The 27,568-nt window shown below is 33.5% G+C and overlaps 2 protein-coding genes and 1 long non-coding RNA gene across 4 annotated transcripts; 2 read left to right on the top strand and 1 right to left on the bottom strand.

Moving 5' to 3' along the window:
- Positions 1-1,799: 1,799 nt before the first annotated feature.
- On the bottom strand, positions 1,800-27,218 carry LOC105673218 (uncharacterized). Of its 2 annotated transcripts, XR_010890745.1 has the most exons (5): positions 26,934-27,218; positions 26,606-26,859; positions 4,085-4,188; positions 2,536-3,871; positions 1,800-2,382 (listed from the first exon to the last, which is right to left on the bottom strand). It is a non-coding gene; the product is annotated as an uncharacterized lncRNA (long non-coding RNA). The 2 variants fall into 2 exon arrangements; XR_010890744.1 differs by having other exon boundaries at positions 2,536-4,188; positions 26,606-27,217.
- On the top strand, positions 12,514-19,170 carry LOC105673223 (heart- and neural crest derivatives-expressed protein). Its single transcript, XM_012368709.2, has 3 exons — positions 12,514-13,272; positions 14,977-15,617; positions 17,011-19,170. Exons 1-3 carry the CDS (start codon positions 13,191-13,193, stop codon positions 17,143-17,145), a joined length of 858 nt encoding a protein of 285 aa, XP_012224132.1. The 5' UTR covers positions 12,514-13,190; the 3' UTR covers positions 17,146-19,170.
- Positions 23,658-24,941, top strand: LOC105673224 (PBAN-type neuropeptides-like). The gene is made up of 3 exons (XM_012368710.2): positions 23,658-23,812; positions 23,883-24,104; positions 24,588-24,941. The coding sequence occupies exons 1-3, from the start codon at positions 23,719-23,721 to the stop codon at positions 24,797-24,799; spliced, it is 528 nt and encodes a 175-aa protein (XP_012224133.1). The 5' UTR covers positions 23,658-23,718; the 3' UTR covers positions 24,800-24,941.
- Positions 27,219-27,568: the final 350 nt, after the last annotated feature.

The raw sequence follows: 27,568 nt of genomic DNA, 5'->3' as shown, positions 1-27,568 counted from the left end.
AACTTATACAAAATAGAAAAATAATTATTAAAAATAATATTTTAAAACAATATTTAAAACAATATTTAATCCAGTATTTAAAATGGAAAGTGTATAAAAAATAAATTCAAGACTAGTAGTTAAGTGATCGGACAACAATTTGCATCTCAAGATCGAATCAGTTCGCATTTCATGGTAAAATTTCTTATTCGAACAGAATCTATGTAACAGAAATATGCAAATAACAATTGCATTCACAAACTTCTACAATAAAATTATTATGTTAGATTTTATATTGTGTAATGAAAAATTATTTTGTAATTTACAATGCTCTGCGCATTGCTCGGTACAATTATACACACACCTACTGATTATTTAGTTACATGTAAAATTAAAAATTTTGCAGTATGCGGCATTGACCCTGGTTATTATGACACGCACGGTAAAAGAATAAAAATAAGTGACCAGAAAAATCGGTTAAAAGTTGAACTAATATTCAGCACTGTTACAAAGCAATCAAAAATCACTTCAATACTTATTATTCATCCTCATAAAAATTAAACGGTTCTTTTTTTACTTTTTAGAAGATCGTAATAAACATTTGTGTAATATAATTAAATATAAAACATGATTTTCTTATATGTATGTATTTTTTTTTCAAAAAAATATATTATATATGTAACAATTATTGTCACATGCCATATGTATCTGTGTGAATACAATCAAAATCAAATTACAATTAAATAAATACATGAATTTTATATGTGTCATTTGCACGTGCAAATTTATCTACCAAAGCTTGAATTTACCACGCAAATAACAGTAACATTAAATTCGTAAAAAGTTAAAAAAATTATTAAATAAACGTAACATGGTCATAAAATGATACGATTTCCTATTTGTAATACTTTAGATACAACATTAATTCCATAGTTGAAAAATTTGTAAATAAGAATTACACGCAAATGATAAAAAAATACAATCTGCAACATGCTTGAATTATTTTAGTGATAACATTAAATTCGTAAACGAGAAAATTTTAAACAAGCGTAAAATTAAAATTATAAAATGTTAGAATTTCTTACATGCTTATAATACTATAAGACGATACTAATCATAAAATCAACAAAATTTTTAAATAAGCGTCACATTAAAATAATAAAATAATACAATTTCTTACATGTTTGTAATACTGTAGAGTATTGAGATACATTATTGAGATACATTACTGTAGAGATACATTATTCACTAAAAATTCAAGTTTAAACGAAGCATATGCACAGATAATATATTGTATACATAATCTGTTGATATAATTAACATCTCCACGGTAATATTCGTACCTTTCTCTTCTCTTCGTATTCAAAATTTTGGTTTTTTTCTACATGTTTACGAATATTAAAAAATTTAATGTAACAATATTTATTTTCGCAAGATATACATTTGTTCGAATATTCAGTAATTTTGTACAAAATTATCATAGCCGCTCTTTAGTGATCTTTAATAACATGAACATTATGTTTGTTTCTAGCGTATTTATCAATATGTTCAAAATTTTACTTTTTGCATGATTATTTACATGATTATTCAAAATCATTTTATAAAGTCATATAAAATGTAGACGTCCAAACTCTTCAAAAATTATTTACGCAAGCATTGTAAAAAGGAACTAAAGGAATATACATTTCGTACATGGATTTGAAAATACTGTCTTTTTATGGACAAAAAAGCAATACTTCTATTCCCAACTATGAAATACGTAATCCTCCAATTCTTTTTTAATGTAGTCGTGTTAGTGATTTGCTAAGGGTTCTGATGTCTACTTTTTTCATGAAAATATTGTGCAAGAAAAGTAATATTTTTATGTCCAATTGCAAAATATATAATATCAAACGGTTCATTCTTCAAATATCGAGTGATATAAACATTGTATCTATTTTAAGTTACGATTCGATACATTTCGAGCAACTACTAATTATCTGATTTTTGTTATTCTTATTATGTATGTACTGAGTATGTCACTCGAAGATTCGTCTATAACAAAAGTTTATTATATTCACGAAATCGGTTTAGTTTTTATAAATGTACAAACACATATTCTTTAAAGCATAATTTAAAGAATATTATCTTTCAGATTAATAACTATAATTTATAATTTTATAAGTTTAACTTATTGTGTTAAATCATAAATTTACAAATATATATATATATTTAAATTTACAAATTGTGTACATTTATATAAACACAAAACAAATATGCGATACATAAGTCAAAATACGCTAATGCCTTTATATGTTTCAAATCACTTGCCAAAGTCAAGATTGTCATTATAGCTGGCCATGAGATGCTACTTAAAAGTGTCGCTACCATCATTTCCAATTGTCAAACTCTATGAAGATAAACCTATATAAACATATATAAGATATCAGAAACAAATATTGATTACTTGATTTTTGTTGTTTTTATGTATTAAAAACGCCACTCAAAGAATAAAATGTAATAATAAATGTAATGTCATAACAATAATAATTAATAAAAAATATGAATGAAACTCACGTTTATTTTTCTTTTAGTCTGCGTGGCTTGTGGACGCTCCTGCTTGATCGTATGCTGTTCCTTGTTTCAATTCTTCTTGTCTTCTATTCCAATCCTCCTTATGTTTATTTAATACGTGATTTTTTAAATTGTTCATATTCCAGTCAAATTCTATATCTTCTCCGCAAATCGTACATTTCGCCAAATCTCCAAGTTGTCTCACGTATTTAAGTCCCCAACAAATTTTACGGGGGTACAGCTTTCTCATATCATGTATTTCATGGTTGTTTATGAAGGATTCATCTGGCAGAATTTTATTACATACCATACATTTTATTTCAATTGCATTATCATCTATGAACCTCATACCTTTCCAGCCTATTATGTTTTGTTCTGTCGTCTTCATAGATTCTTCAAAATCGTAAATTTTTTTATGCTTGATTACGTGGTCTTTAATCGTGTGAGTGAAGATATATATACAATTCATTTTACAAATCTCACATTTTGCTCGAAAATCCTTTTCAGCTTTTGTATAAAATTTATCCAACCACCAAAGCTTTTTACTATGGTATTTCCAACACTGTGCGTGTCGTTTAAATATACTGCGTGGTACTTTTATATCATGTATTTTGAGATGTCTTACTAAATACTTAGACGTAAACTGAAGTGTCATTTTTATGTCACAGAGCGTACATTTTCCGAAAAAATTAGTAACTTCCTCTGCGTCGATGTATTTCCAAACCCAACCTTGTGATTCATAGGGTTTTAGATCTTTCTTGTTCTTATGATCTTTCAATAAGTGATGTTTTAAGGAATAGTTTGACGTTCCTCCACTATGCTCTTTTTTACATACAATACATCTTGCTTTTCCTTTCTTTGTTAGATTAAAATATTTCCATATATAATGCTTACGTTGCATATCGTATTCCATTTGAAGTTCATCTTGATGCTTAACAGACATGTGTTCCTTAAACGCATCAACAATCGCGTATTTAATATCTTTTTTACAAGCTATACATTTCACTTGAAAATTATGGTTGAATTCCTTTTTTACATAGTTTCTTTCTATCCAGGACAAATTTACAGTTTTTGATAACCAAGACATTGTGTCTGATCTGTACGATAGAACGCGTTTAACTGAAGACAATGCGAACATTATTTCGTCGAAAAGTGCGTGGTGGAAGTGGTTGAGAAAAGCGACGTATAGTTTTTCTATTTAAACGTAAATATTGACAGCGTTCAAACCTACCTAACAGTTAGCAAGAGAGGCGGTAGGATTTGATGCGAATGTATGATAATATAACAATTTCGCGAGCGAGAGAAAGGGAAGGGCGGAAGAAGAGGCATTGCAGCAAATCTGTAATACAGATAAATAATATTTTTTAAATAATTCAAAAGTTGTTCTTAACAAATTTTATAACTTTCAATTAATATTCTATTATCTATAAAAATGTCTATATCGAAGAAATGTGTTGTTTTTTAAATTTATTGATATTGCGACATATAAAAAATAATACATTTGATACACTTTTTGCAGAAATATAATTATTTCCTGTCCTATTTTATTCACCTCATTTATATTTTAGATGCGCCACCATCGTTATCGTCATTCCCTTCATTTTTCTTCACTATTTTGATATAAATATATAATCAATAGTTTTCTTAAACATTTGCCTAAAAGATGAATAAAAGTTTAATGTGCGTTATAATTATCCCTCAAATAATTATTTTAAACGCTACTATAATTTGAATGTACTTTGTATGTTACAGATCAACTTATGAACAACTCCGCTGCTACGCATTGTACTAATCAATCCAATTTGATTTATTTTAATATTACTAAGAAAATAGATTTAAAAATAATGTAAAAGATACAAAGTGTCTCGGACTAACCATATCATTCGTTAATAACAGATTTCTAAAGTTTCTCGTAAAAATATGGTAAGAATATCAATATGTTACATGGCTAAACTCGTAAATTTTTGACAATTTGATTGATTAACTTTAAACATTTCCCATTTAAAAATTACTGTAGCCTTGGCATTTTGGAATAAAGATTATTATCTTCAAATCAAGAATCTGATACAATCAATTTGAGATATAAGATCACTCTGTATAAAAAAAATTACTTCAATAATATTACTATAATAAAAATATATGTATTTATCAAAATATCTATAGGACAGATATTGTTTTTTATTCAAATTTTATAATATAGAAGCAACACAATACAGTTTGTGATTCGTGTCAGCAATTACACGTCTGAGAATAATCAACATGCTCGATAAATTTGGGAAACTCGCTCAGTATCTTTTGAAGTGCGCCTAAGCATGAATGAACTTCGTGACAGAATATAGTAAGCAAATTGGAGAAGGAACTAGCCCGTCTTACAAGCGCAGCGGTTGGCTTATAATATACAAAAGACACATGTGCGGGTGTGTTTATATTTTCCGGTAGCGTCATCAGAATACAGAGATCCGGAACCAGGGCGTAACGAAGGGGGTCAGCACATCGATTCTAATAAAATTTCTTAGATAAAAACGCTGAATCTCCCTAAATTATTTTACTAATGTTTAATATTTCTCTATTAATTTACATCTATTCGTTAATTTTATAAATATAAAAAGTGTATGTTAAGTAAAAAAAAGAGATTCTCCAAATTTCTGGTCACTTCCCTCCCTGAAATCCCCTGCGCGTCTTTGAATTGTCCAGAATTTGAAAATTTGATCAAAGATTCTAACACTCCGGTGTCGCAAGTAGAAAGATGCAGCAGCCACCCACGTTTTGTGAGTGCGCCTTCCTAACTGCTTACTTCCCGGTGGCCGTCGCACCGCTCCGTATCTTGCTAATAGCGCGCACGGTCGTGCAGGCGGTCGCAATCATCATTTAATTATGATATTCCGGGACGCGTGGTCACACGCCTTCCCGTTTGTCGGAGAGCAAGGCATCCGAGAAAAGTATCAGGTAGGCGGATAGATCGCTGTTTACATTTTCGTTAGGGGAAATTAGGCGGACAGACTAATGATGGACCACACACGTCTTGCTCGCGTTCATATCACGCAATTTCGCAGATGGCACATCTAGGCTTGTAAATCAAACGGCGGCCGGTTATTAATTTTGTCCCATCGTTCGATGACAAATTAGTTTTGACAAATAATTATCCCGAGATTTCTACGAAGAAACTATAATAGTACGATGCCATTTCTTTAAAGCTCTCTTGATGATAATCTTCCGCGAGTATGCTCTAAATCGAAAAATTTAATTTAAAAAATTTAGTATCGATTAACGTAATGTTATTAATTAGAAAATATTTAAAGGTATATTAAGCTATCTAAAACAAATTATCAGAATATAATAAACTATATATGAAAATAATAGCAAAAAATTAGCAAATTATTTTCATATATAATTCATTATATACTGATAATTTGTCTCAGATAGCTTAATTATTCCCAATATTTAAGTGCTATCTCGCTAAAGGTAATATTCACATTTGGGTTAGGATTGCTCTCGGTAGACAGAGATCACTATTTTCGGTTTTCCGACTCGGAAGAGTTACGCTCGTGTTCAGGGGCCGTCTTTGTCGTTTCTATAGAAGCTCCATTAATACTCGGTAACGCAATAAACTATATTTAGGGGGCGGCATGGCGTACACGTAGTATGATTTGATATCTCATGAAACACCACATGGCCCCACTGAATTTCTCTCTTCCACTCGCTCTCTCGATCTTTCTCTCTCATTTTCCATCCGCCTCCGCTTTGTCGCCGCTACCGCCTCTTTTCCGTTCCGTTTCCCTTTTCCATCGAAAACCTTGCTATTTGCCGTTTAACTTCCTCGTGCCGATTACTGAGAGATTAAATCCGTATCGATCTTTTTGTAATCGAAATGTAAAAAAGTCTTGCTCGGATTAAGCTTACGACAAGCAACGTGTCACGCGTCTCTGACAAAATAATAGATGACGAAACTAATTTCTTTTGAAATCAACTGAACTCATTACAAATCGTCTTTGTTTAAGCTGACAGCTGCTTTTAAATAATTACAAAATCTTATTATAAAAAATGTAAATATAAATTCTATATAAAAGTTTTATATCTCTCTTAAATTTTATTATAAGATATAAAAATCATGAAATGATATCAATATAAATATATCAATTACAATAAATTGACAGCAACTGAATTATAATGCGATTTATAATTTGTTTTCTGGAAAAAATATATTTAATGATTTAGTTTTGTAAAATATATGTAATATATAAATAATTCATAACAATATTTATCAATTGTTTTTATTTTTCCCGAAATACGAAGAATTTCGGTGATTCAGCGTGAGGTGCAAGGCTAAGAAAGAAAAAGGAAGATAAACGGAAAGAGGAACCACGTGTCATCGATGGAAAAATAAATAAATTCCACTAGCTGTGCAACGATAAAGCGCAGAACACCGTGGCCTACCTTGTTTACGTCTCACCGCTCTTTTCCGAAAGAAATGGCCTACTTAACGACGGAAATAATAATTAGTGAACGTGTCGACGTTCAATGCGCGGCCTGGAGATTCCCGGGTCACGAGACTGGCACGCGTCCTTTGTGTATCCTTTTTCTAAACATTCTTCTGATATATACATTCGCTATGTTGTGCACGCATATTCTATGTAAAACGAAAAAAATAAAATAACTCGAAAAATATAAATTGATTAAAATATTGTCTTCAATTAAATTCAGCAGCATAAATTATTTTTTTAATTTTCTTTTTTAATTCGTAAGAAAATTAATGATATTTTCATAATACTTCTTCAATAGAATTTCGTATTAAAGATGATAATGAAACAAATATATTTGAATGATGTGTGCATTTTGGCAGTATTCATAAAAAATTAATAGATATCTCAATATTAAGTTAGAAATGAAAAAAATATGTTTTTCATAGATAAAACATCGGAAAAATCCCTCCGCCATTGAAAAAATCCGTGCGGCGTTCGATCTGATCGCGTCTTCTAAACCGAGACTTCGAGTGTTCACCGGTCGGAAAAGGACTCGAGTGCACTCATACTAGATCCTACTGGGTGTCCTGTGGTTTTCCACAGAGGCGGGCAGAAGCGATTAGAGGCGATTAAAAAGTGTTCTGGATTGCGTCCCACTACCGCAAAAGCCACCGGCAACGACCGCTGTATTCCCGCACCCCGTCGTCTTTACACCCCCGTCGCGTCGACGAGCAGATACCCCAAGGGGTTCGGCCCCTTAGGTTTGCGCGTGAGGCTTCACACATCGATTTCCAAAATCAATTATGTGATTATATGGTGGATCAATAAATACGATTGATTAATTTGTGCTTAATTTGAAAAACACGAGCGAATTTGAAGATTTCACATATAAAAGAGCTTCCAATTAAATTGTACAATCAAAACAGATTGATCTCACGCTTAAATTATGATAATGATAACTTTTTAAATATCTATAAAAATAAAAATATGTATGTAATATTTGTCATTGACAGAACACGGCTTACACAAAAATGTTTACTATTATTACATCTAGAATACCTTCTGAATAAATTTATATTTATTATTGTATTTAGGACTTCAATATGTCTCGACGCGCCACTGCGGATACCAAAGTGAGACAGGCGGGTAAAGGGAGACAGCAGGAAGTCAGGGCTTTTCACAGGATGAGACAATCCTCCCTATACGCCAGAGATCCCCACGCACTTCTCATCTCCACTATCACGGTTATTACTTAATAGATATCGCGAGGAGCCGCCAGGCGTAAGAGAGACCGTTATTATCGCACGTTATTCCGCTACATTCGCTCCTTCCTTCCTTCCAACCATCGCGTCCTGCGCACGAACAGCAACCACCAGGATCTCTGGTTGGCTCCCGCCCGCCCAGCCCTTGTTGAAGGGCTGTCTGTTGGTTGAAGGGAAGTTGCGAGAGGGGAGAAAGTTCGGGACACGCCGGTGATCAGCCTTTACGTTCGACTTCGCTGATTACATTAATAATAATTGAATTCAGGACAAAATAATTAAATTTCAGAACTCAATATTTTTTTTTAAATGTCGCTTATATCGGAGATAAATTTTGTCTCGAAAGATCATGAAAGTAGTGGCGAAAATATTGGCATAATCAAATTTAGGATATTTTTCCTAAAATTTTGATTGTACTCTACACTCAAAAAAATGATCTTGCAATAATAGCTAAAATTTTCTAGGTGTAAAAAATTAACTAAAACAGATAAATGATTAGCAACTGTTGTGATATTGCATATGTAATTACTTAATCAGTTTAGATGACAGAAACAGAATATATATCTGTATTGTTTGTGAACTTAAAAAAGAAAGTTTCTCTAAAGCGCCTATCTATATAAGATCAATCACGTGTTAGATCATGCAATGAATAACATTTAGCAATAGTACCTAAATTTTTCAGAAGCTATTGCTAGAACATTACTGCTATAAATTCTATATGTGACAAACAATGTTTTCACAGATACGAAAAATAGCGATACATTCTTGTTGCGATATCTAGAAATCTAACTACATCAGCAAAATATTTTTTTGAGTGTAATTGAAAGTCAACGAAATATCTTTCATACACGATAATATCTCAGATCGTGTATCAGTCACTCAAAAAAATGATCTTGCAATAATAGCTAAAATTTTCTAGGTGTAAAAAATTAACTAAAACAGATAAATGATTAGCAACTGTTGTGATATTGCATATGTAATTACTTAATCAGTTTAAATGACAGAAATAGAATATATATCTGTATTGTTTGTGAACTTTAAAAAGAAAGTTTCTCTAAAGCGCCTATCTATATAAGATCAATCACGTGTTAGATCATGCAATGAATAACATTTAGCAATGGTACCTAAATTTTTCAGAAGCTATTGCTAGAACATTACTGCTATAAATTCTATATGTGACAAACAATGTTTTCACAGATACGAAAAATAGCGATACATTCTTGTTGCGATATCTAGAAATCTAACTACATCAGCGAAATATTTTTTTCAGTGGTCATATAGTCATCAATGAACTCCAAATTGATTTCTTCTAGATACAAGAACTAACATCTAATTAATAAGTTTACGCTAAATCTCGTAATATCAATCTTAGTTTATCTAAAACAAAGTTGTATCAAGCAATGAATTATAAAATAGAAATTACTATCTTTTGAAGCCAAGGACTTCGCGATCGGCTCAAATGACGGCAGATAATGATCGCTCTTCGAAAGCGCCTATCTCCTGGTGAAAGTGGTTCACGAGGAAAGCCGTGGTGATCACAGCCGCCTAGCATCAAAGAGGAAAATTAGTCCTATAAGTGCTCCTTTTAATCGCGGCATTTCCCTTTGACAGCGAAAGAGAACTGCTACCATCGACTCTGTCAAGAAGCTCCTGCGGCGTTTGCCGCCGGACTGGCAGCCGACCGGCCACTCGACTGATCACTTTCGCCAGTATCTACCATGAGAAGCCGAAAAAAACGTAAAACGGATTATCGATCATAGAGGAATGCCGAAAAAAAAAGCAACGGAATTTTCGGAAGACAGTAATCCTTCCAGTAATTATTGCGACACGTTCGGCGTTTTCATCGCGCTTTCATCGCGAAATGTAGACGTCTGAATTTCACCGAGATTGAATGTGGTCTTAAATCAAATTCAAAATTAAAAAATCGATATCTTTAATATTAAATATACAGCACATATGATAAAAAAATTTTTTTTATTTTTGTTTTACGAAACTACCAATTTGACCTGATAACGCACAATGTCCTAAATTGGCAACAATCTCTTCGCGAAGATAAGCAATAAAAGCTTCAATATGATTTTCAGAGACTGATTAATTCTTTTATTTTTAACAAAAATTAATAATAATGTTGGGGCTCCAATAAATCAACAAATAATCTTGGGAGAAAAAGGCGAAAAAAATTCTATGACGAACACCTAGCAACGACTCTTTTCGTCTTTTACTTTTAATTACTATGGAATAGTGAATGTTGGACAAATCTAGTTTACGGCTAGATAACTAGAAATAATTATTCGGTTATTACGCATTGGCGTCTGGTTTCTCTCACGAATAAAACCAGACGCCTGCCCTTATCGCAGATAATGCATTCACTTTTTTTTTATTCGCTTACCATAAATTCTTGCGATCTTATATATCGGACAAATGGTTACAAACGCATCGTCCTCTGATTTTTCGGAAGTAAAAAATAATTACGGCAATTATCCATTATTGGTTATCCTGTTCTACAAAAGTATGACATAAATATCATTGAGCATTGCGTATTTTCAAAATTGATAGCATAGTTTCTTCTAGAGAAAAGAAAATTAATTTCCTTTTTATTTATTTTAAAAAAGTTGATTCTTATGAGATGATTGATCCGGTTAGAAACTAGAATTCATCGTAAATACATATATTGTATCTGATTTTCATTTTGTAAATGAGAATCACATATTGTTTCCTAATTAAGCAATTATCATAATAAGACATAAATTATCTTGTAATTTAATCTTGAAAAACAAGACGGGGAAAAAATAGGTTCTAACTTATGCGAACAGGTTGTTAAAGGAGTAAGAGTCCCGCGGGATCTCACTACCGGTTTCTTCCCTTTGATTCGGTGTGTTATTTTTGGTTGTTTTACTTTTAACCCAAGAAATATCGTACAACGAAAGTAAGTTTTTTCTTTCAAAGAAGAGGCACATTCCGGCGGATATGCTCGTTCACATTTCTCCATTATGAATATAAAAACATGACATCGTAAAAATAGGTTGACTGCTAGTTTTTCTACATACTACATGACAAATCACTGTAATTAATACACGATGTTTAACGATTCCAATATTGAAATATTTGTAAGTATTTTGTAAGTGGAATAGAAAAGAGTTGATAATGTATGAATAAGAGAATATCTATTCTCTTACTCGTACATCTTACTTAATTTATTTACAATACCTTCGAATGTTTATATGTGTGTTTTCGCAAAGAATCGAGTAACGAGCTAAATACGCAGCAAGAAACTACTAAAGATAGTTTTCGAAAAAATCACATTTGCGAGAGTGAGAACTTAAAATTTAAAAAAAAATCCAGTGCGGCTATTAAACTATTTTCTTAATTACAAATATTGGGATTCAACTGAATTGATTTAACACATCGTTGACAAAAATAAATGAATCAAAAAGGAGATATTTCCCACATTTTGGTGAGAAGAAAATAAAATAAAAGGAAAATCAAAATATCGGTTTAAAGATTAAAATTAAACAATTAATTAATTTCTCTAAGAAAAGGCTCGTAACGATAATCTATCAAATATAATATAATAATAGTTACCGAGTCGTCGCGGTAAGAAATAATTTATTTTTATATCGAAACTATTCGTCTATATCGAGACATTAAAACAATATTTTATTCTCTCAACATTTTCTTTATTAGTAAGCAAACATTCGATTAAACAAATCATTTTTTTTTAAATAACGAGTAAATTAAATTAAAAATGTATGTATTGAAAGGGAAAATAATAAATCTTCGAGGAAAATGCAATTTAGGAAATGTTTAACTAGGAAACTTTCAATTGAAAAATATTGGATAAAATTTTCCGTTCCCCTTCGAGCGAAATCAAGGTGAAAAGAGTGTTCCGTGCACTCCGCGAATCTTCGTCTAACTTGCGACGCAATCTCGCGCTACACGCTGATATCTCGCCGCGGCTGATATTATTACATCGCGATGCGGCGTCTGAGTATTCGCGTTCGCGCTCGAGTCGATTGGCAAAAAGGCGATGCGTGACGGCGATGGCGATACATTGCGAATCGAGCTGGCTGTGGCCGACGGCGGAGGGAGGATGACTCCTAAATCAAACCCCCACTTCGTCGACGGCGAGCTCCCTCAATTTACTAATTGAATCGCGGGGTTCTGCTCAGGGGCGTAGACCAGGCTGGGCTCCGCCCGCTTACGAGATCGGGTCATGACAGACCTCTGCGGGTACACCCACTCGTATCCTTGCTACACATTGACGACGGCGAGAAGTGGCGAACGAGAAACCGGGGGGCTTTGCCGTAGGGGGTCAGGATCGCGGTACCGCACCGAATTTCGTTTCCTCAGTGTCACTTTGACCGCACGTCTGAAAACGGCATCATAACGTTTCGATAACGAGACCAGAGCGAGCGCGATTGACACGATTTGCGTTGACTGAGCGAGAATCGCGGGTGAACAGTCGCGAGAGAGAGATATATAAGAAGAGACGTTCACGACCAAAAAATAGAAAAAAACTGCATAATCAAACATAATAAACTAGCACATATCAACGACAAGTTTCCTCTGGCGAAACGATATTCAAAGGGAATTTGAAGAGATGTTAACGATCGAGTGAGAATATATAAGGAAGCATAATCAGTGTAAATGATAATCGACCAGCGATAAATTTCATTTCGCGAAACACGATTTGAATAAAAGTTGAAGAGATCTTTGTATATGTTTGAGAAAATCATAAATGATAATAATTGAGCAATCGCTTTCATTTCGGTGACGAAAGTGAAAGACTCGTGTGATTAAAAAATATATGAACTAAGCTGCGTAAAAAGTATAATAACTCAGCGAGAAATTTGAGTAATCGGGGTGACTTTGTGAAATAAGTAATTAGTGACAGGACGAGTTGTGACAAATTAGAGGGTCGTGGTAATAATCAGACACCATGCTCGGTGGATACGAGGCGCAGACAGACTACTATCCGCAGTGGCATCAGCCATACAATTATGTCACTCAACTTCCCTACGGTAAGTGCTTCTGACAAAACTGATTATCTTTGATATTAATTTGGATATCATGGCAAAGCATATTCTTTTACTATTTTTTTAAAATAATAATTTACAAGTATACCGACTTTAAGTATAACTTTATATTAAGTCAGCTTTGAAGATCGCAGAAAGTTACATAGTTTTTAAAATAAAAAAGCTGGAGATTTTATTACTTTCATATTTTTTTTATATTTCTGTATTTACGAATATTCTGTCCATGTCCAATTTTTATACTTTTTTTATAATTTATCTACATTTCTATTTGAATTTAATAGTCTAAAATCGAAAATTTTTTTTTTACAAGAAATTCTTTCGAAGAGATTAAGATCTTTCAATCATTTATATGGCGCATCGATAATCGCACGCATTGATAATAAAATCTTAATTAAAATATTAAGTAAAAGATACATCAATGCGAGTCCTGTTCGATTCTGGACTATTAAATTTAAATAGAAATTTAGATAAATTTATTTTAAAAATATAAAAATTGGACAGAATATTTGTAAATATAAAAAATATGAAAATAATAAAATCTCCAGTATTTTTTAAATTATAGCTTTTCACTAAAATTTTGTATATACATGTGTAATAAAACTTATATATAATATATCCCTTTATATTCGCTATAATATTTTTTTTCTCGTCATTGTCGTCACAATTTCATGTATTGAATTGCAATTAGAGTGTTCATTAAGTTATTTTTAAATGCATAATAATGTGTCTATATAATAAAGTCCATTTTACATAAGTTCAAGAATGAAAAAATTCCATAATGGTAAAACTCGATTTTCTACTTTATATGCAAGAGAGTGACCTTATTTTTGCTTCTCTTATCATTCTCTTCATTAATTCATGCAGTAATACCTATCATTACAACCAATTATAGATGAAAGAAGCGTAGGAGATCGAACTAATAACAGTTGCAAAATATGATGTGATCCGAGAGAGATTTATAAATATATATCATAAGAGTTTTTCATGCATGCCGCACATGTTTTACGTGTCTTATGCAAATGACTCTTTTAACGATCCAATTATTGAGCAGATTGAATCCTAATGTTTTGTTTTTGTTGTTTCTTTTATGCAAATAACTTGTGAATGTAGAAAAATTTGCTTTTCCGTTTATTTTATGACGTATTATCAAAAAATATGTTACGTAAGATATACATTATGTGTTTATTCTAGAATATACGTCAGTTACGTCATTATTCTAGAATATAATTAGAACACACACAAAGATCAGGATCTAAATTACAAAACATTTATTGCGTCGTTTTCTGCTATGAGAAAGAATGCAGAATGTGAATCTAGCAAATGCAATATCTCACAGAAAATCAATTATCTTCGAAACTTCAACTACTTCAAGAAAGATTATAGAATGATTCGGAAGAATTCCTGATTTTTTTTAACATTTTAATATTATAATATTGCACAGACAAAGAAAAGATCACGTCCTGATGCTTCGTTAAGTTCTCTCACCGAGAATTATTGATTTTAGGCCCCGAAAAATTACCATTCGCCATTATTGCGCAAAATAAAATATTGATAAAAAATGAACCTTCTATCAAAAAATCATAATATAAAATTACAATCGTCATGTTTTCTCGTGAAAATTCGTAAAAATATTCCTAATGCGTCTACCGAATCTCACAAAACCGCAACATGGATTTGATTTCTCTACAGACAGTCAATCGACGTATTGGGGAGGCGCAGATTCCGGTATTTCGGGGGGTAGTTCCGGGGCAGGTAGTCCGACCGCGTCGACGCCACCCCTGATCGAAGAAATCGGCATTCAAGAGCCGAACTACTCGTCCCTACAGCAATACGTGCATCCGTCGACCGGCCAGCACTACGCCACCCTGGCGTACTCTCAAGGGCAGCAGGAAACCTCACCCCATCATCATCACCATTATTTGCACCATCATCATCATCATCAGGCCGGTCATCGGCGCGAGCACGAGTTCGCGAACAGCCAGATCGGCCAGCAAATCGTCGGCGGAGTGGTCGGCACCCTTCAGCAGCATCTTCATCAGGATGTCCGCGATGACGGCGTGACGCCTAGGCCGAAAAGACGGAACACCGCGAATAAAAAGGAAAGAAGACGCACGCAGAGCATAAACAATGCCTTCGCCGACCTGAGGGACTGCATACCTAATGTCCCCGCGGACACAAAGCTATCCAAGATCAAAACTCTGAGGCTAGCGGCGTCCTACATTGGATACCTAATGGCAGTTCTTGAGAGCGATGAGGGCGAGGAGCCGCAGACCTTCCGCGCTGAGATTCTCTCGAACGGCAGGAGGAATAAAGCGATTCAACCCAATCAAGTGAGTCATTTTCAGTGATTTACGCAAACACGCCTTTACAATTTTCTGAGATTCATTGGTATTATAAAATTATAATAAAGAATCATCGATATACTTATATATCTGTAACGAAGAAAATGAAGAGAGTTGCGGAGTGAATTCTCTGTACTGAAAAATCGAGAGTAATATATTAACTGAAAAACAAGTTTGAAAAAAATGCTCCGCTTTCAACAGATAAAACATACGGTAGTCGCTGTATTTTTTGACATAAATTTTATACGAAAATAAAAGTACAGATCGTTTGCAGCTAACGCGCGCGCGTTAACATTTCTTCTTAAATGTACGCACTTTTATCAACAAGACGCGATATATATTTTCCATCGATTTTCATTTTTCTCCGCTCGCTCATCGAGTTCTTCGAACTCACAAGATTTTTGTCCTTTCGAAAAGTTCGGGAAAACTTCGAGAGCTACTCGAGACCGCGCACGCGGACCGCCGTCGGTCGCGGAAAGTTCTTCAGAATGAATTATTCTATGTCTCGTGGACGGAGGCTTTCTTAAATCTCTCAGAACACTTTTGTAAGCGTTACTCCAACGTAAACATTCGCCTCTTTAATTGGTCTATGTTCATACGTCAGTCTGAGAATGCGACCTTAAAGCCATCAACATGCCTCGGGATTTGTTAAAGGCGTAGCGTACCGAATTCTCACACGGTCATTATTATTTAAAACAAAGATCGAGAAGAAAGCTTTATTGATACTTACATTCATCTGTTCAAAATATATATCAGTTGATATAATACAATGCAAAAGTGGACGATTAACTTATAAAAACAGTACAATTAATTTCTTTTTACTTAAAATGTGATGTAATTACCTTTACTGGAAAATTGATTGCGCAGGACAAAAAATTCCTTGAATTCAATTTTGTTGACAATGAAAGTTATTGTCGGAATTTGTGTCGGAAGGATTCCCTCGGGAGGTTTCGGAAATGTCATTAAGATAGAAAGTACAAAGAAAATTCGACAAAGATTGGTTTTCCGCCTACTCATTTCTTTCTCATTTCGGCATTCGGAAATAATCTAGTTCCTTAAACCTGTGTTTTGTGGTTTTCTCTATTTTCCGCGATCGTTTGCCGCCCACGTAGAATTTTCTCTCCTCAATAAAGGTCGCCATAATTTTCACTCATGGTCGATAATCGAGGCCCTTCATCTCCTGGATCAATTTGTCTAACAATTACTGAAGTAGTTTCATCTCTATTCCCTAAACCCGCAAATTTCGTTTTCCCTCTAGCATTAAATGGAAGACAAAGAGCGGAGAGGAGCATTAAATTTTGGAGATAATATTACATTAGCTACCGAAATCATTTTTTTGATGAAGACACTCGTGTCATTAAGTATTTCTGTTTCTTCGTAGAATGAGTCGTGTTTGCAATCTGCTTCGAATCTCGGTCACGAAGAACCGACGAAGAGCAAAGGACGAACGGGTTGGCCGCAGCACATGTGGGCCCTCGAATTGAAGCAGGAATCACCGACCAGCCAGATGCAATAAAATATATTGGAGACAACCCTGTCAAAACATATCCGCGATATTTTACAAAATATCGTTCGAAACGAGCATTACTTTTTGCGCCTGATGTTATTTTTTGTCGTCGTAAAAAATGTGGGCCGCAATTTAATGACTGGTGTTTTAAACTTTTTCAGGACATCTCGGAACAATTACGAAAAAGAGAAATACGAAATTATCAACAGCCAATACGTAATGTCGAGTATAAAATAATGTTTCGAAAAATTCTTTTTATAAAATACAATATAATGGAAGAGCATTAAGAGCCGTCGCAGGATGTTAGCGCGGAAATTTTTAATTTTTCTTAAAGAAATTAGTTAATTAGCTAAAAAGTAATGCTCTTCTATTATATTGTACTTGATAGTTATCATACGAGCCTTTCCATTATATGTCTTTTTATAAAACTTTCAGTTGTTTAGCGAAAGATATAATTGTTTGGTGTAAAAAAAGATAGATTCGTTTGTATATAACGCGCATTTATGATTGTTCTGTATGTACATAGAATTTCGTTCCTATAGTAATCGGTATCCATACTTTGAGCCAAAGAATATTATTTTACTAATTCCTTTAAATCAAACGACGCGACTGAATTGTAATTGAGATCACAGGCGAGTTGTTGATTAAACACAAGAATCTTTGTAAAATTTTGTAAAAAGTATCGTTAGAAATGTATAAAATGTCGCTAAAGCAATAAACAATGGATTATAATAAAATAATGTCTTATTTTTACCCTTTTGATGAACAAAACTCTTTACCAATTTTTTGCTTAATTACGCGTTTAAAAAAATGTACTCAATAAAAATCACACGTTTAAATAATTTTTGAGTATATAGTAGAAGCATGGTTTAAAAAATAATTTTATCATATATTTATATTTTAATTTAAAAACAAATTTAGATAATATAAATGCCAAAGAAAAATATTTTTCGCATATTCCATAAAAAAGGTTGGGCAGTTTAAAAAGTTCTAAAATACAATATACGTATTATGCTTATTATAAGAGAATCGTAATTGATCAGTATTTGTGGTATTAAATAAGATAAATTAAGAATAAAATATGCTAGAATATATAATTTTAACAACTTTCTTGCTTCTTTTATTGAATTGTAACTATATATTTGTGTTTTGTATAAAAGAGTCATTCGTTTTTATATTAGACTCATATGTTATTCAGAAAGAAAAATGTCGCAAGAAGTTGTTGAATGATCTTTATCTCTTCCGTAGTGTCTTGTTTGTTTGCGAGTTTTGCTCTATTTTGAGTATTTCATTTCGTATAATCTCCAGTAAGGACTTTAATTTGTTTATTAATTCAAGTGTTAATTGCTTTAACTATTTTCCCACTTTATTACCTATTTAGATTTTAATTATTAATTTATAATAAAAATATGAAAAGCTAGATTTTCTCAAAAACATATTTTTATTTCGCAAAAAAATTGTTTTCCTACTAAAACGTAAAATAACTATACCTTAAGTTTATATAAATTAAAAATTACTGCAAAATTTCAGAATATTGTAGATTTATCGTTTTGCCAAACCTTCCTTGTTAGAATATAAAAGTAATTTTTTTTTATATTACTCTCGCAAAGTACTTATAATATCCGTTACAAATATTTTAGTTACTTCTTGTGGCGTCGGGTTTTTTTACACCGTTTTGCACTTTAAGTTTACATATACATATCCCTTATTTTCCAAAAGAGGAAGTCGTGAGAAGTTTTCCTCCTCTACCTTTTTCTTCAGCTGGCTCATTATAGACGAAGAGCTCATTGTGCGGAGCGGTCGGTTTCGGATTTCGTGGGTACCCTGGCGCCAGTGTACTTGATCCCATGTAGCCCTGATACTCTACATGTAACCAATATATATCCAGAGGAAGAGATTACTCTCTATCTGTTGCTGCGGTAGACTCGTCGATTTTATCAATATCGATATCCATTTCGCTCATGTTACTAATCATCGAGTTTATTACTGTTGTACTGAATCACTTTGTGCCACACCGAAATGACTTTAGAGTAATTTGACTTGTAGAAAAATTGATAGATAAGCAGCGAATTTTTCTGGACATTCCAATCTATGGATTAATTGATTAAACAACTAACTGGTCATAGAAGCATTTCTGACGCAAACTTCGATATCAAAATCTTCTCAACAGAACTCAATAAAATATTCAATTGTTGTAATTTTAAATTCTGCCATCACAGAAATTTTCCCAGGGATCTCGACGCGATAATCAATTAATCTTGTGTTAATTATTTGATTAACGTAATCATTTTCATTTTTGCTACTAAGAACTTCAACTTCACGAGACTAAATATTTGCGACTATCTTCGATGGCATCAGTCCATTAATATCCGTCGCGTCCAAACAACGATCGGATGAATCGACGCCGAAGACGACATTGTCGAGCTTGTGTATTGTACGCGAGTGATCGCGAAGTCCGGGATCGATATTACCGAGGCGATTGACGAGCCGTTTGTTTATCGCAACGAGTGGCACTATATTACGCGCGAGTGTGCACGTCCGTAGAACTTTGAGAATGTTAATAGTTGAACCTCGCTGTTGCCTCGCCATAAATATATCAGCCGACTCCTCCAACGCTCACGAGGCTTCGTATTTTGTTATTTGAACCTAAAATTCTTTCATCTACGTCATCTATTAAAACGCGAGTGTCAGATCAAACGTTCATTAGCAGCAAATATTGTCTACATTATCACGGCCCTTGTACTTTAACTAAACCGTATTATGAAATTATTATTATTAATTGAAGCAATCCAGATAAAAAAAAAAAACGGCTTTTCGCGTAACAAAGTTTCGAGATGAAACTGTTTTAAAGAATCTTTCGATAAGAACCACTGCGCGCTTTATGTTCTATAATATTTTAACGAGCCAAGTTAATTCGATAAAAATATTTTTTATGATGGATAAAGACGCGATTTCGTTGTACTTTTTGCGAACGGAGAAAACCGAACTGAAAAAAAGGAAGAATCGTAAATATTTCAAGTATCTTTCTCGCTCGTGAGGCGTGCCGGAATGTCAACTCTTCACTCTGTGATCCCGGCACTTCATCGACGATCCGTATCAAACATTCTACTCCAAAACAATTCTCTGCGCGCGTAATTTCGTAGCAGGCATTTACGAGTGCTAAATCACCGCGTGACAAATTCCGCTCGAACTGAAGCGAACAATACAATTTTAAACAGTCAGACGGTCGGACCGCGTATTGTAATTTTAACCGTTTGCAACTCCAAAATTACGATCGTGGGATAAATCGATCACAAATATTTTGCAACCGTTTAATTTATATCGATCGATACGATATTCGCGCGAACGACGCGCCTCGCCGTGAACATCGGGTGTTGAGATGCACGCCTCCACACGCCTACACCGTGTAATTTTTGGATTCGTTTTCACGTACGAGGGAACGATCTCTTCTGGCTACCGAGAATAGCCAAGTTCTTGCGGTACCACGGGAGTGTTTATATCGCGTACCGTCGGCCTCGGGAGATGTTCTGGGCTTCGTCAGGGCAAGAGTTTACAAAGCGATGCCGATTCACCTTCCCCGCCCTCTTTCGCACCTATTCAGCACAGCGCGTGCCCACATTCGGTTTTCTCCATTCGTAAAAAGTACAACGGAATCCGCCGTAAAAAAAGAAATCACTGTTTCCTTCCCACGGATGAGATTATTTAGGGTGCATGAACCCTGGTTAACGAACAGAAAGAGTCAATTAGAGAGAGTTATCAGAATAATACTAATATTAGAATATTAGAATTTTTGAATAATAAATGTAATTACAAAATTAAGATTATCTATATTTATTTAGAAAATATAAATTTAAAAAATCATCGTTTTTAATCATTATTATTTGAAAATAATTGGAAATTTAATATCGCAATATTGCATCTATTGTAACGTCGTAATTGTTTTAATTAATTCCACTCTTTGATGAGGCATCTTAATGCAATCGTCATAAAAATTTCACTTTCTTATTCACCAAATCCTCAAAAATTAATTTAATGTAGTTCAATCTTAACAAAACACATTTGTTTCATTCAACCGCGTTATGCTTCTCGACAGATAAAAAATAATTATTTAAATTGATTTACACAAAACTCTGTTTAACACAAGTTAAGGATTGGAAAACTGTTCCTTTTTTTCATTCAAATTCTAATTTAGTCGATGCGGAAAATTCCGAGCAGACATTTGTGCGAATGATTGATCGTTAATTTAAAGTAATGGCTGGCGCGAACAGATAAGACCGAAATAAAGATCTCCGAATACCGTGAAACACAACAGAATAACGTAGCAATCAGATTACCAGATGCGGGACACCCCCGATAATACGTCACGGAGATTTATCTCGGTCTGCGTACGTTTCGGTCGATTCAACTTATCGCCCCACGATCCTACGATCCCAATCTGTTCAAAATCACATTTCAGAAAACTTTTCCAATATTCACAATGAGAATCACTTTGCGATTTTGTCTAATGTTTCAACAAACAATTCTCAAAACATCAAAAGTAAACTCATTTGCGTTATTTTAAAAATATATATAAACACGTCACTGCTGCACAATCATTCATTAAATAACGTGAATCACTGTTGGTCTGATCGGTATGTTAAAACCGCAAGTCTCGAAATCGAGAGCGAAGGAATCGATGTCGCGCGTTGAAAAATATCGTCACGTGGGAAGATTTTCGTAGCGCGCATTCGGCTTGGCAGATGCAAGTGCTCTTACATCGTGTCTACCGAATACGCATCGGGATAAAAAAGTATGAAGCGGGCGTTTGTTTGCTTTGACAAGTATTGAAAGTGCGACGTGAACGTAGAATGAGTGCGACTCGCCCACTTAGATCTCACTGAAAAACCACGATGTACATGTGTAGAGCCGCCCCTTAATTGCGAGTAAGATGTACTCACTGCACATACGTGCGATACATATGTATCGTCCGAAAAAAAAAGGTATACAGTGGCTGGGCCTTAAGCCTTCAATTAATCTGCATCTGATTTGATGACTTACCGAGGCAACGGCATTAACCTTTCGAAAAACAATTGCGCTATTTTCCGTCAAACTTCAAAACTTATAATATTTGTAATAAATGTATGATACAGATATATCATAACATGTACAAACAGAAATATGTCCCCCAAAAATAAATAAATAATGTTAATTGACATCAGCAATAAATAATAAATGATAATTAACAGCGATTATAAGCGTAACGATAAAAAGAAAAAATACAGTCATGAAGTCAATTAATGAGACATTTGAACTTCAAGAATTCATGCGACAACATTAATTCGTAAAATAACGCGCAACTAAAGGCTTTTACGAGTTTCACTTTTTCAGCAGTACGCGTTTTTTTTTAAATAATAAACATAAACTCTGTGTAAACAATGTTAATTGATGAATATATACGGAATTTAATATCCCTCATATAAAAGCACAACGCGATCGTACAATAATGCCGGGCTTGCGCGGCCTTTTATACGTCGGGAGGGAGCATGCAGAATGTGAACTCATTGATCCTCGAATTAAGTCGGCGATCGACAAGTTAAATCCAAGACTAATCGTTTGTTCAATCGGACGCGGTCATTTATTACGCCGCGTGGGGTATGAAAAATACGTGAGAAAAACAAGATTTATTAAACAAAAAGGAAAGATATAGTGCTTACAACTAACTCGAACTATCGTCGCAAATCTTCAAAACAAGTATGCGGAACTTTAATTATCGCGCTACTTAATAATTTTTTTATTCCTATTTTCAGTTTTTGATAATATAACCCTTGTACAATTTTTTAATAATTTGTGCATTCATATTGTAATCCAAAAAGTATACATGCAATAATTTATATTACTATTTAATGTTAAAGATTCTTTTTCTCTTCAAAGAAGATTTGTTGTAAAAATGTAACGCGCGCGCGCGCGCGCGTATTATACTGCACTTAAATTATCAAAAGTTTTTTTAATAGAACTTACATCATTTCTACTAAAAATATTCTATTATCAAAAAGTATTATATATTAATTATATTCATTATATATATAATAAAAATACTAATTTATATAATACACTTTATGGTAATAGAATATTGAAAACTTGTTCTCTTTCACGAGTGCAGAAAAATGATGATTTCGCGCAGTATTTAAATATTCGCGGAATAATATGTATTTCTATTTTCATGCGTAAAAAGTCGATAGCGAATTTCATTCATTGAAATCGTAGGAATTAATGAAAACCGCCACCAGGAGACGAAGATAGAAGCCACCCCGATACGTAGGTGCGTTATTCCTGGACCGTGAATCCGGGATCTAGGAGCCTCATTGCGTATGTAGGACAGTTAGTCTCGCGTCAAATGGAGACGAATCGTTTTTCGTAGACGACCGAGATTGGCCTCGGGGGTGCATAGACAGAGAGAGAGAACGATGAGGACAATGAGATGGAAAAAACAACAACGTCCCAACGTCCCTTCGACGACGCCATTCCACCAGCCCTATAAAACCCCGAGGATCATCGGCGTCCCAACATTACTCGGTCAGAGTCTCGAGGAACGCCGTGTCCGAGATGATCATCACCAGGAACCGCATCAACCGCGCAACTCTAATCTGCGTTCTGGCGTCGTGGCTTTGCTTGGCGTCTCGCGCTTCCGCCGAATACGGTAACGATTTTTTGCAGTTAATTAAGGTACACCCGCTTCAATTTCGTCTCTCTTTACCGCGCGTTCGCAGAATCGCGGGAGATGTCGAACGGCGGACCGGGCGTCGACGCCTCGTGCATCGAGGGCAAGTGCATGAAGCGCACCGCCACGCAGGATGCTACCGCCAGCATGTGGTTCGGCCCGCGTTTGGGAAGACGGCGCAGATCGGACGAGAAGCAGGAAGTGAATTCCGAGATACAGGCTCTGGCGGAAGCCTTGGATAGCGGGCGTTTGGCCCTATTTGCCATTCCAGGTGAGAATTTTGCGAAGCAACTTGTCTATTGCTATTTCACAAATTCATATTTGCTTCATTAGCAAGCTACCGCTGGAAAATGTCAAATTTGCAATTACGCTCGATAAAGAGATTTTTTAGTTAATGTTCGGAAAAATTTTTCTTTGTTAAAATTGTAGAAGTATCTAGTCTTTTTGTCGTGATCAAAAATTACTTGAGATTTCGAACAACGCTTCAAAGTTGTAAAAAGTTAAAATATAACTATTAGATTTTATAACAATTTTCGTCATCGAATCTTATAAAATATATAATAAATAAATTTATGGTATAGAATATTAATTTTCTTAATCTGCGAATTCTTGCCCAGAAATTCACCTAAAAATTAATTTCATTTTCAACGTTTTAAGTTATATTAATCCGCAAATTCTAAAATTTAATGTCAATTTATGCTGCTTGCCATTTTTTTTATAATTGTGACTATCGACGGATACTCATGAATTCCAGCTAACGACAAGAGACAACCGACTCAATTTACACCGCGACTGGGGCGAGGATCAGACGAGGACCTATCCTCCTACGGAGACGCGATTGAGAGGAACGAGATCGACGATCGTATATTACCCGCGTTATTCGCGCCGCGTTTAGGACGACGAATTCCTTGGTCACCGTCGCCGAGACTTGGACGCCAATTACGCAGCATTTTGCGAAAAATGTAGGCGCCGTCGAAAGATTATTATCAAAAGTTACAAATGAAGAGTGATCTCGTAGACCTGCGCGTGAAGATGAAATAACAACTAAAATTATAGCACTATTAAGACATAAAGAAATAAAGTACTGATGTTTATTTGTATTTCAAAACTGGCTGTTGTTCCTTTAGAATTCTTATGTTCCAAAAATTATAATTATTATTTGCATAATCTAAATTTTATTTATTACATTGTAATCAATTCTAATTATATTCATACTAATGCATATTGGAATTTATTAAAATGTAATAAATAAAATTTAGATTTATGTATTATATAAAATTTGGACGTAAAGCTTTTAATAAATATAAAGCTTTTGTCAATCAAATATTTATACAAAAATTTTCAGTATAATAAGTATTAAATCATTTTAAAAAATGTCTACATTATGTTTATATATTATTATTAAAATTTTTGCTTTATGAATTAGACTTTTTAATTTCTTTTCAAACTAAATCTGTTTTTACTGAAAAAAGATATTAGCTTTTGAATTTTTGTTCAAGTGTAAAATTAACTTTTTTTACACAAACAGCTAGCTGCATTTAAATTTTGTCAGAATGTTACGTATTTTACAAAATTAATATTCTCTTCTCCCACAGAGAAAGTCAAGAAACATTAATTAATTAACAGAAGTAGCGTATCATATTGTAATTATAAAATAATCGATTATAAATAATAAGAGAGCAAATGCAAAAGTATTTTCTTCTCATTCCAATTGACTTTTGCGTTAATATGAACTTTATGGAAAATCTAGGAATGAAATGGTGTCTACTGCAAGTTGATACACGGAGGATGTACGTGGAGAATGATAGATACTATTTTCGGCATCTCGAGAAGGGTTGAGATAGCTCTCTCAAGAGGAAGTAAGACGACGGAAGAAAGCAGAAGCAGGGTGCCGAACTACAGCAAGTAATTCCTCGACCGGAACTACGCACGAGCCATGTGGCAACATGGAAAATGATCATAATCGTAAAACTTGAAAACAGCAGCAGCAGATACAAGTTAGGTTTTAGTCCTCGCCTAACGACGATACTGTATATCGAGGATCGCTCATAAAATGCGACAAAAAGAATGTTTTCGATGAGAGCTTGGAATATTAATGATGATCGTAGCAATACATTATACATGATGCTGATAGATATCGTCGGTAAGTATCGTTATGTAAAAATTTGTTGAATACTCTGAAATCAGTTTCTGGCAAAAATATTTTTTATAAAATTGTAAGGATAAACGTCATGGACAAATAATTACTAAAATTCTAATTTAATTCTTCGTTTAATTTTAAAGAAATATTATAAAAACAGAATTTTCTTCTACTGCTTGATTATTAAGACACTTAATATTGCAAATTAAGTGCATAAAATTACATTTAATATAAGAAATAATATCCAGCTTCGAATTGATTTCAGAGTAATTAATTTTTACACACATGAAACTATATAAAGAATAAAATTATTTTCAAAACCGACTTCCAAAATAAATGTTTAACTTTGTGAAATAGAATTCTTAACATGGTGGGATTATGATTTATGCAGTAACATCTGTTCGCATAATAAAGTAAAATTCAAAGAAAGTTCTTTGACGATCACAAGTATACGTATACACGGTAATACTAAATCATCACAGATAAATAAACAATTGTGCCCGTGTAAAGATCGTGTCACATGCGCAATGTTAAATCACAAATTATGACATGGGATCGATGTAATTATAGTTTGCGTTTCACCAGATTCATCATAATTTCAATTCTTGCTAAATATAAATTATATCACTCACCAAACTGCATCAAACTGCAATGTCGCTTTCTGACACTCCATTGTTACCGCTAACTTGTAGTAAACTGCAATGTCGCTGCTTTGACACTCCGTTGTTGCTGCTAACTTTTGATAAACTGCAATGCCATTACCTTTTGACATTCCGTTGTTATCACAAACTTTTGGTAAACTGCAATGTCGCTACCTTCTAACACTCCGTTGTTTTCGCTTACTTTTGATAACCGCACGAAATTAATTACATCAAGTCCATTCACACTGAAAACAAAGAAATAATTGTGGCTAATAAATAATTATTAATTACACAATATTGTTTGAAAAGCTTCATTCACTTTAGGGCCAGGCAGTGAGAGGCGAATGCCTATAAACATGGAAGCAGTGATGCAGGAATGCAGACGCGGTTCTGCGTGAAGCGTTTTCTAGATTACCAACCTCTTAACCTAAAATAGTATACATAAAAATATTATGTTTATTTATATATAACTATTTGAAACGAGAATATGTATATATATTATTTGATACTTTGTGATAAAGCAAGTTATTCTCATATTTCCATAAACAAAAGCACCGATTAATTAATTTAAATAATAAGAATTTTTGTTAAAAAAAATATGGCAATAGCACACAAATTTGTTAGGTTGTCTGCCCTGAAGTATGAAGTTTTGTGCAAATTTAAATCTTTACATTTTTTACCATAGTTTTACATAAATATACATTTCTGAGTACATTTTCATAATATCTTTAAAACAATGAGGCAAAATAATGCTTTTCCTTTTTAATTTTTAAAAGTATTATATATTCCTTTAGCATCAAATCAATAATAATAATACTGTAAAATAATCAAATATTGAATTGAACTATAAACATATTATCACATAAAGAATATTGATGTTATACTAATATCTAATACATCTTAAATCATATAATAAATGATAAATATATTGTAGATTAATATAAATATAAAACA

This window comes from Linepithema humile, chromosome 6, assembly GCF_040581485.1.
Source record: "Linepithema humile isolate Giens D197 chromosome 6, Lhum_UNIL_v1.0, whole genome shotgun sequence".
Taxonomy (NCBI): Eukaryota; Metazoa; Arthropoda; class Insecta; order Hymenoptera; family Formicidae; genus Linepithema; species Linepithema humile.
This window is presented reverse-complemented; position numbering and strand designations above follow the sequence as displayed.

Bases quoted from the DNA above. Each gene is read 5' to 3' on its own strand.
- LOC105673223 (XM_012368709.2), top strand. From the start codon at position 13,191: ATGCTCGGTGGATACGAGGCGCAGACAGACTACTATCCGCAGTGGCAT. The intron at 13,273-14,976 runs GTAAGTGCTTCT...ATTTCTCTACAG, and splicing joins TGTCACTCAACTTCCCTACG to ACAGTCAATCGACGTATTGG. The intron at 15,618-17,010 runs GTGAGTCATTTT...GTTTCTTCGTAG, and splicing joins AAGCGATTCAACCCAATCAA to AATGAGTCGTGTTTGCAATC.
- LOC105673224 (XM_012368710.2), top strand. From the start codon at position 23,719: ATGATCATCACCAGGAACCGCATCAACCGCGCAACTCTAATCTGCGTT. The intron at 23,813-23,882 runs GTAACGATTTTT...GCGCGTTCGCAG, and splicing joins TCGCGCTTCCGCCGAATACG to AATCGCGGGAGATGTCGAAC. The intron at 24,105-24,587 runs GTGAGAATTTTG...CATGAATTCCAG, and splicing joins GGCCCTATTTGCCATTCCAG to CTAACGACAAGAGACAACCG.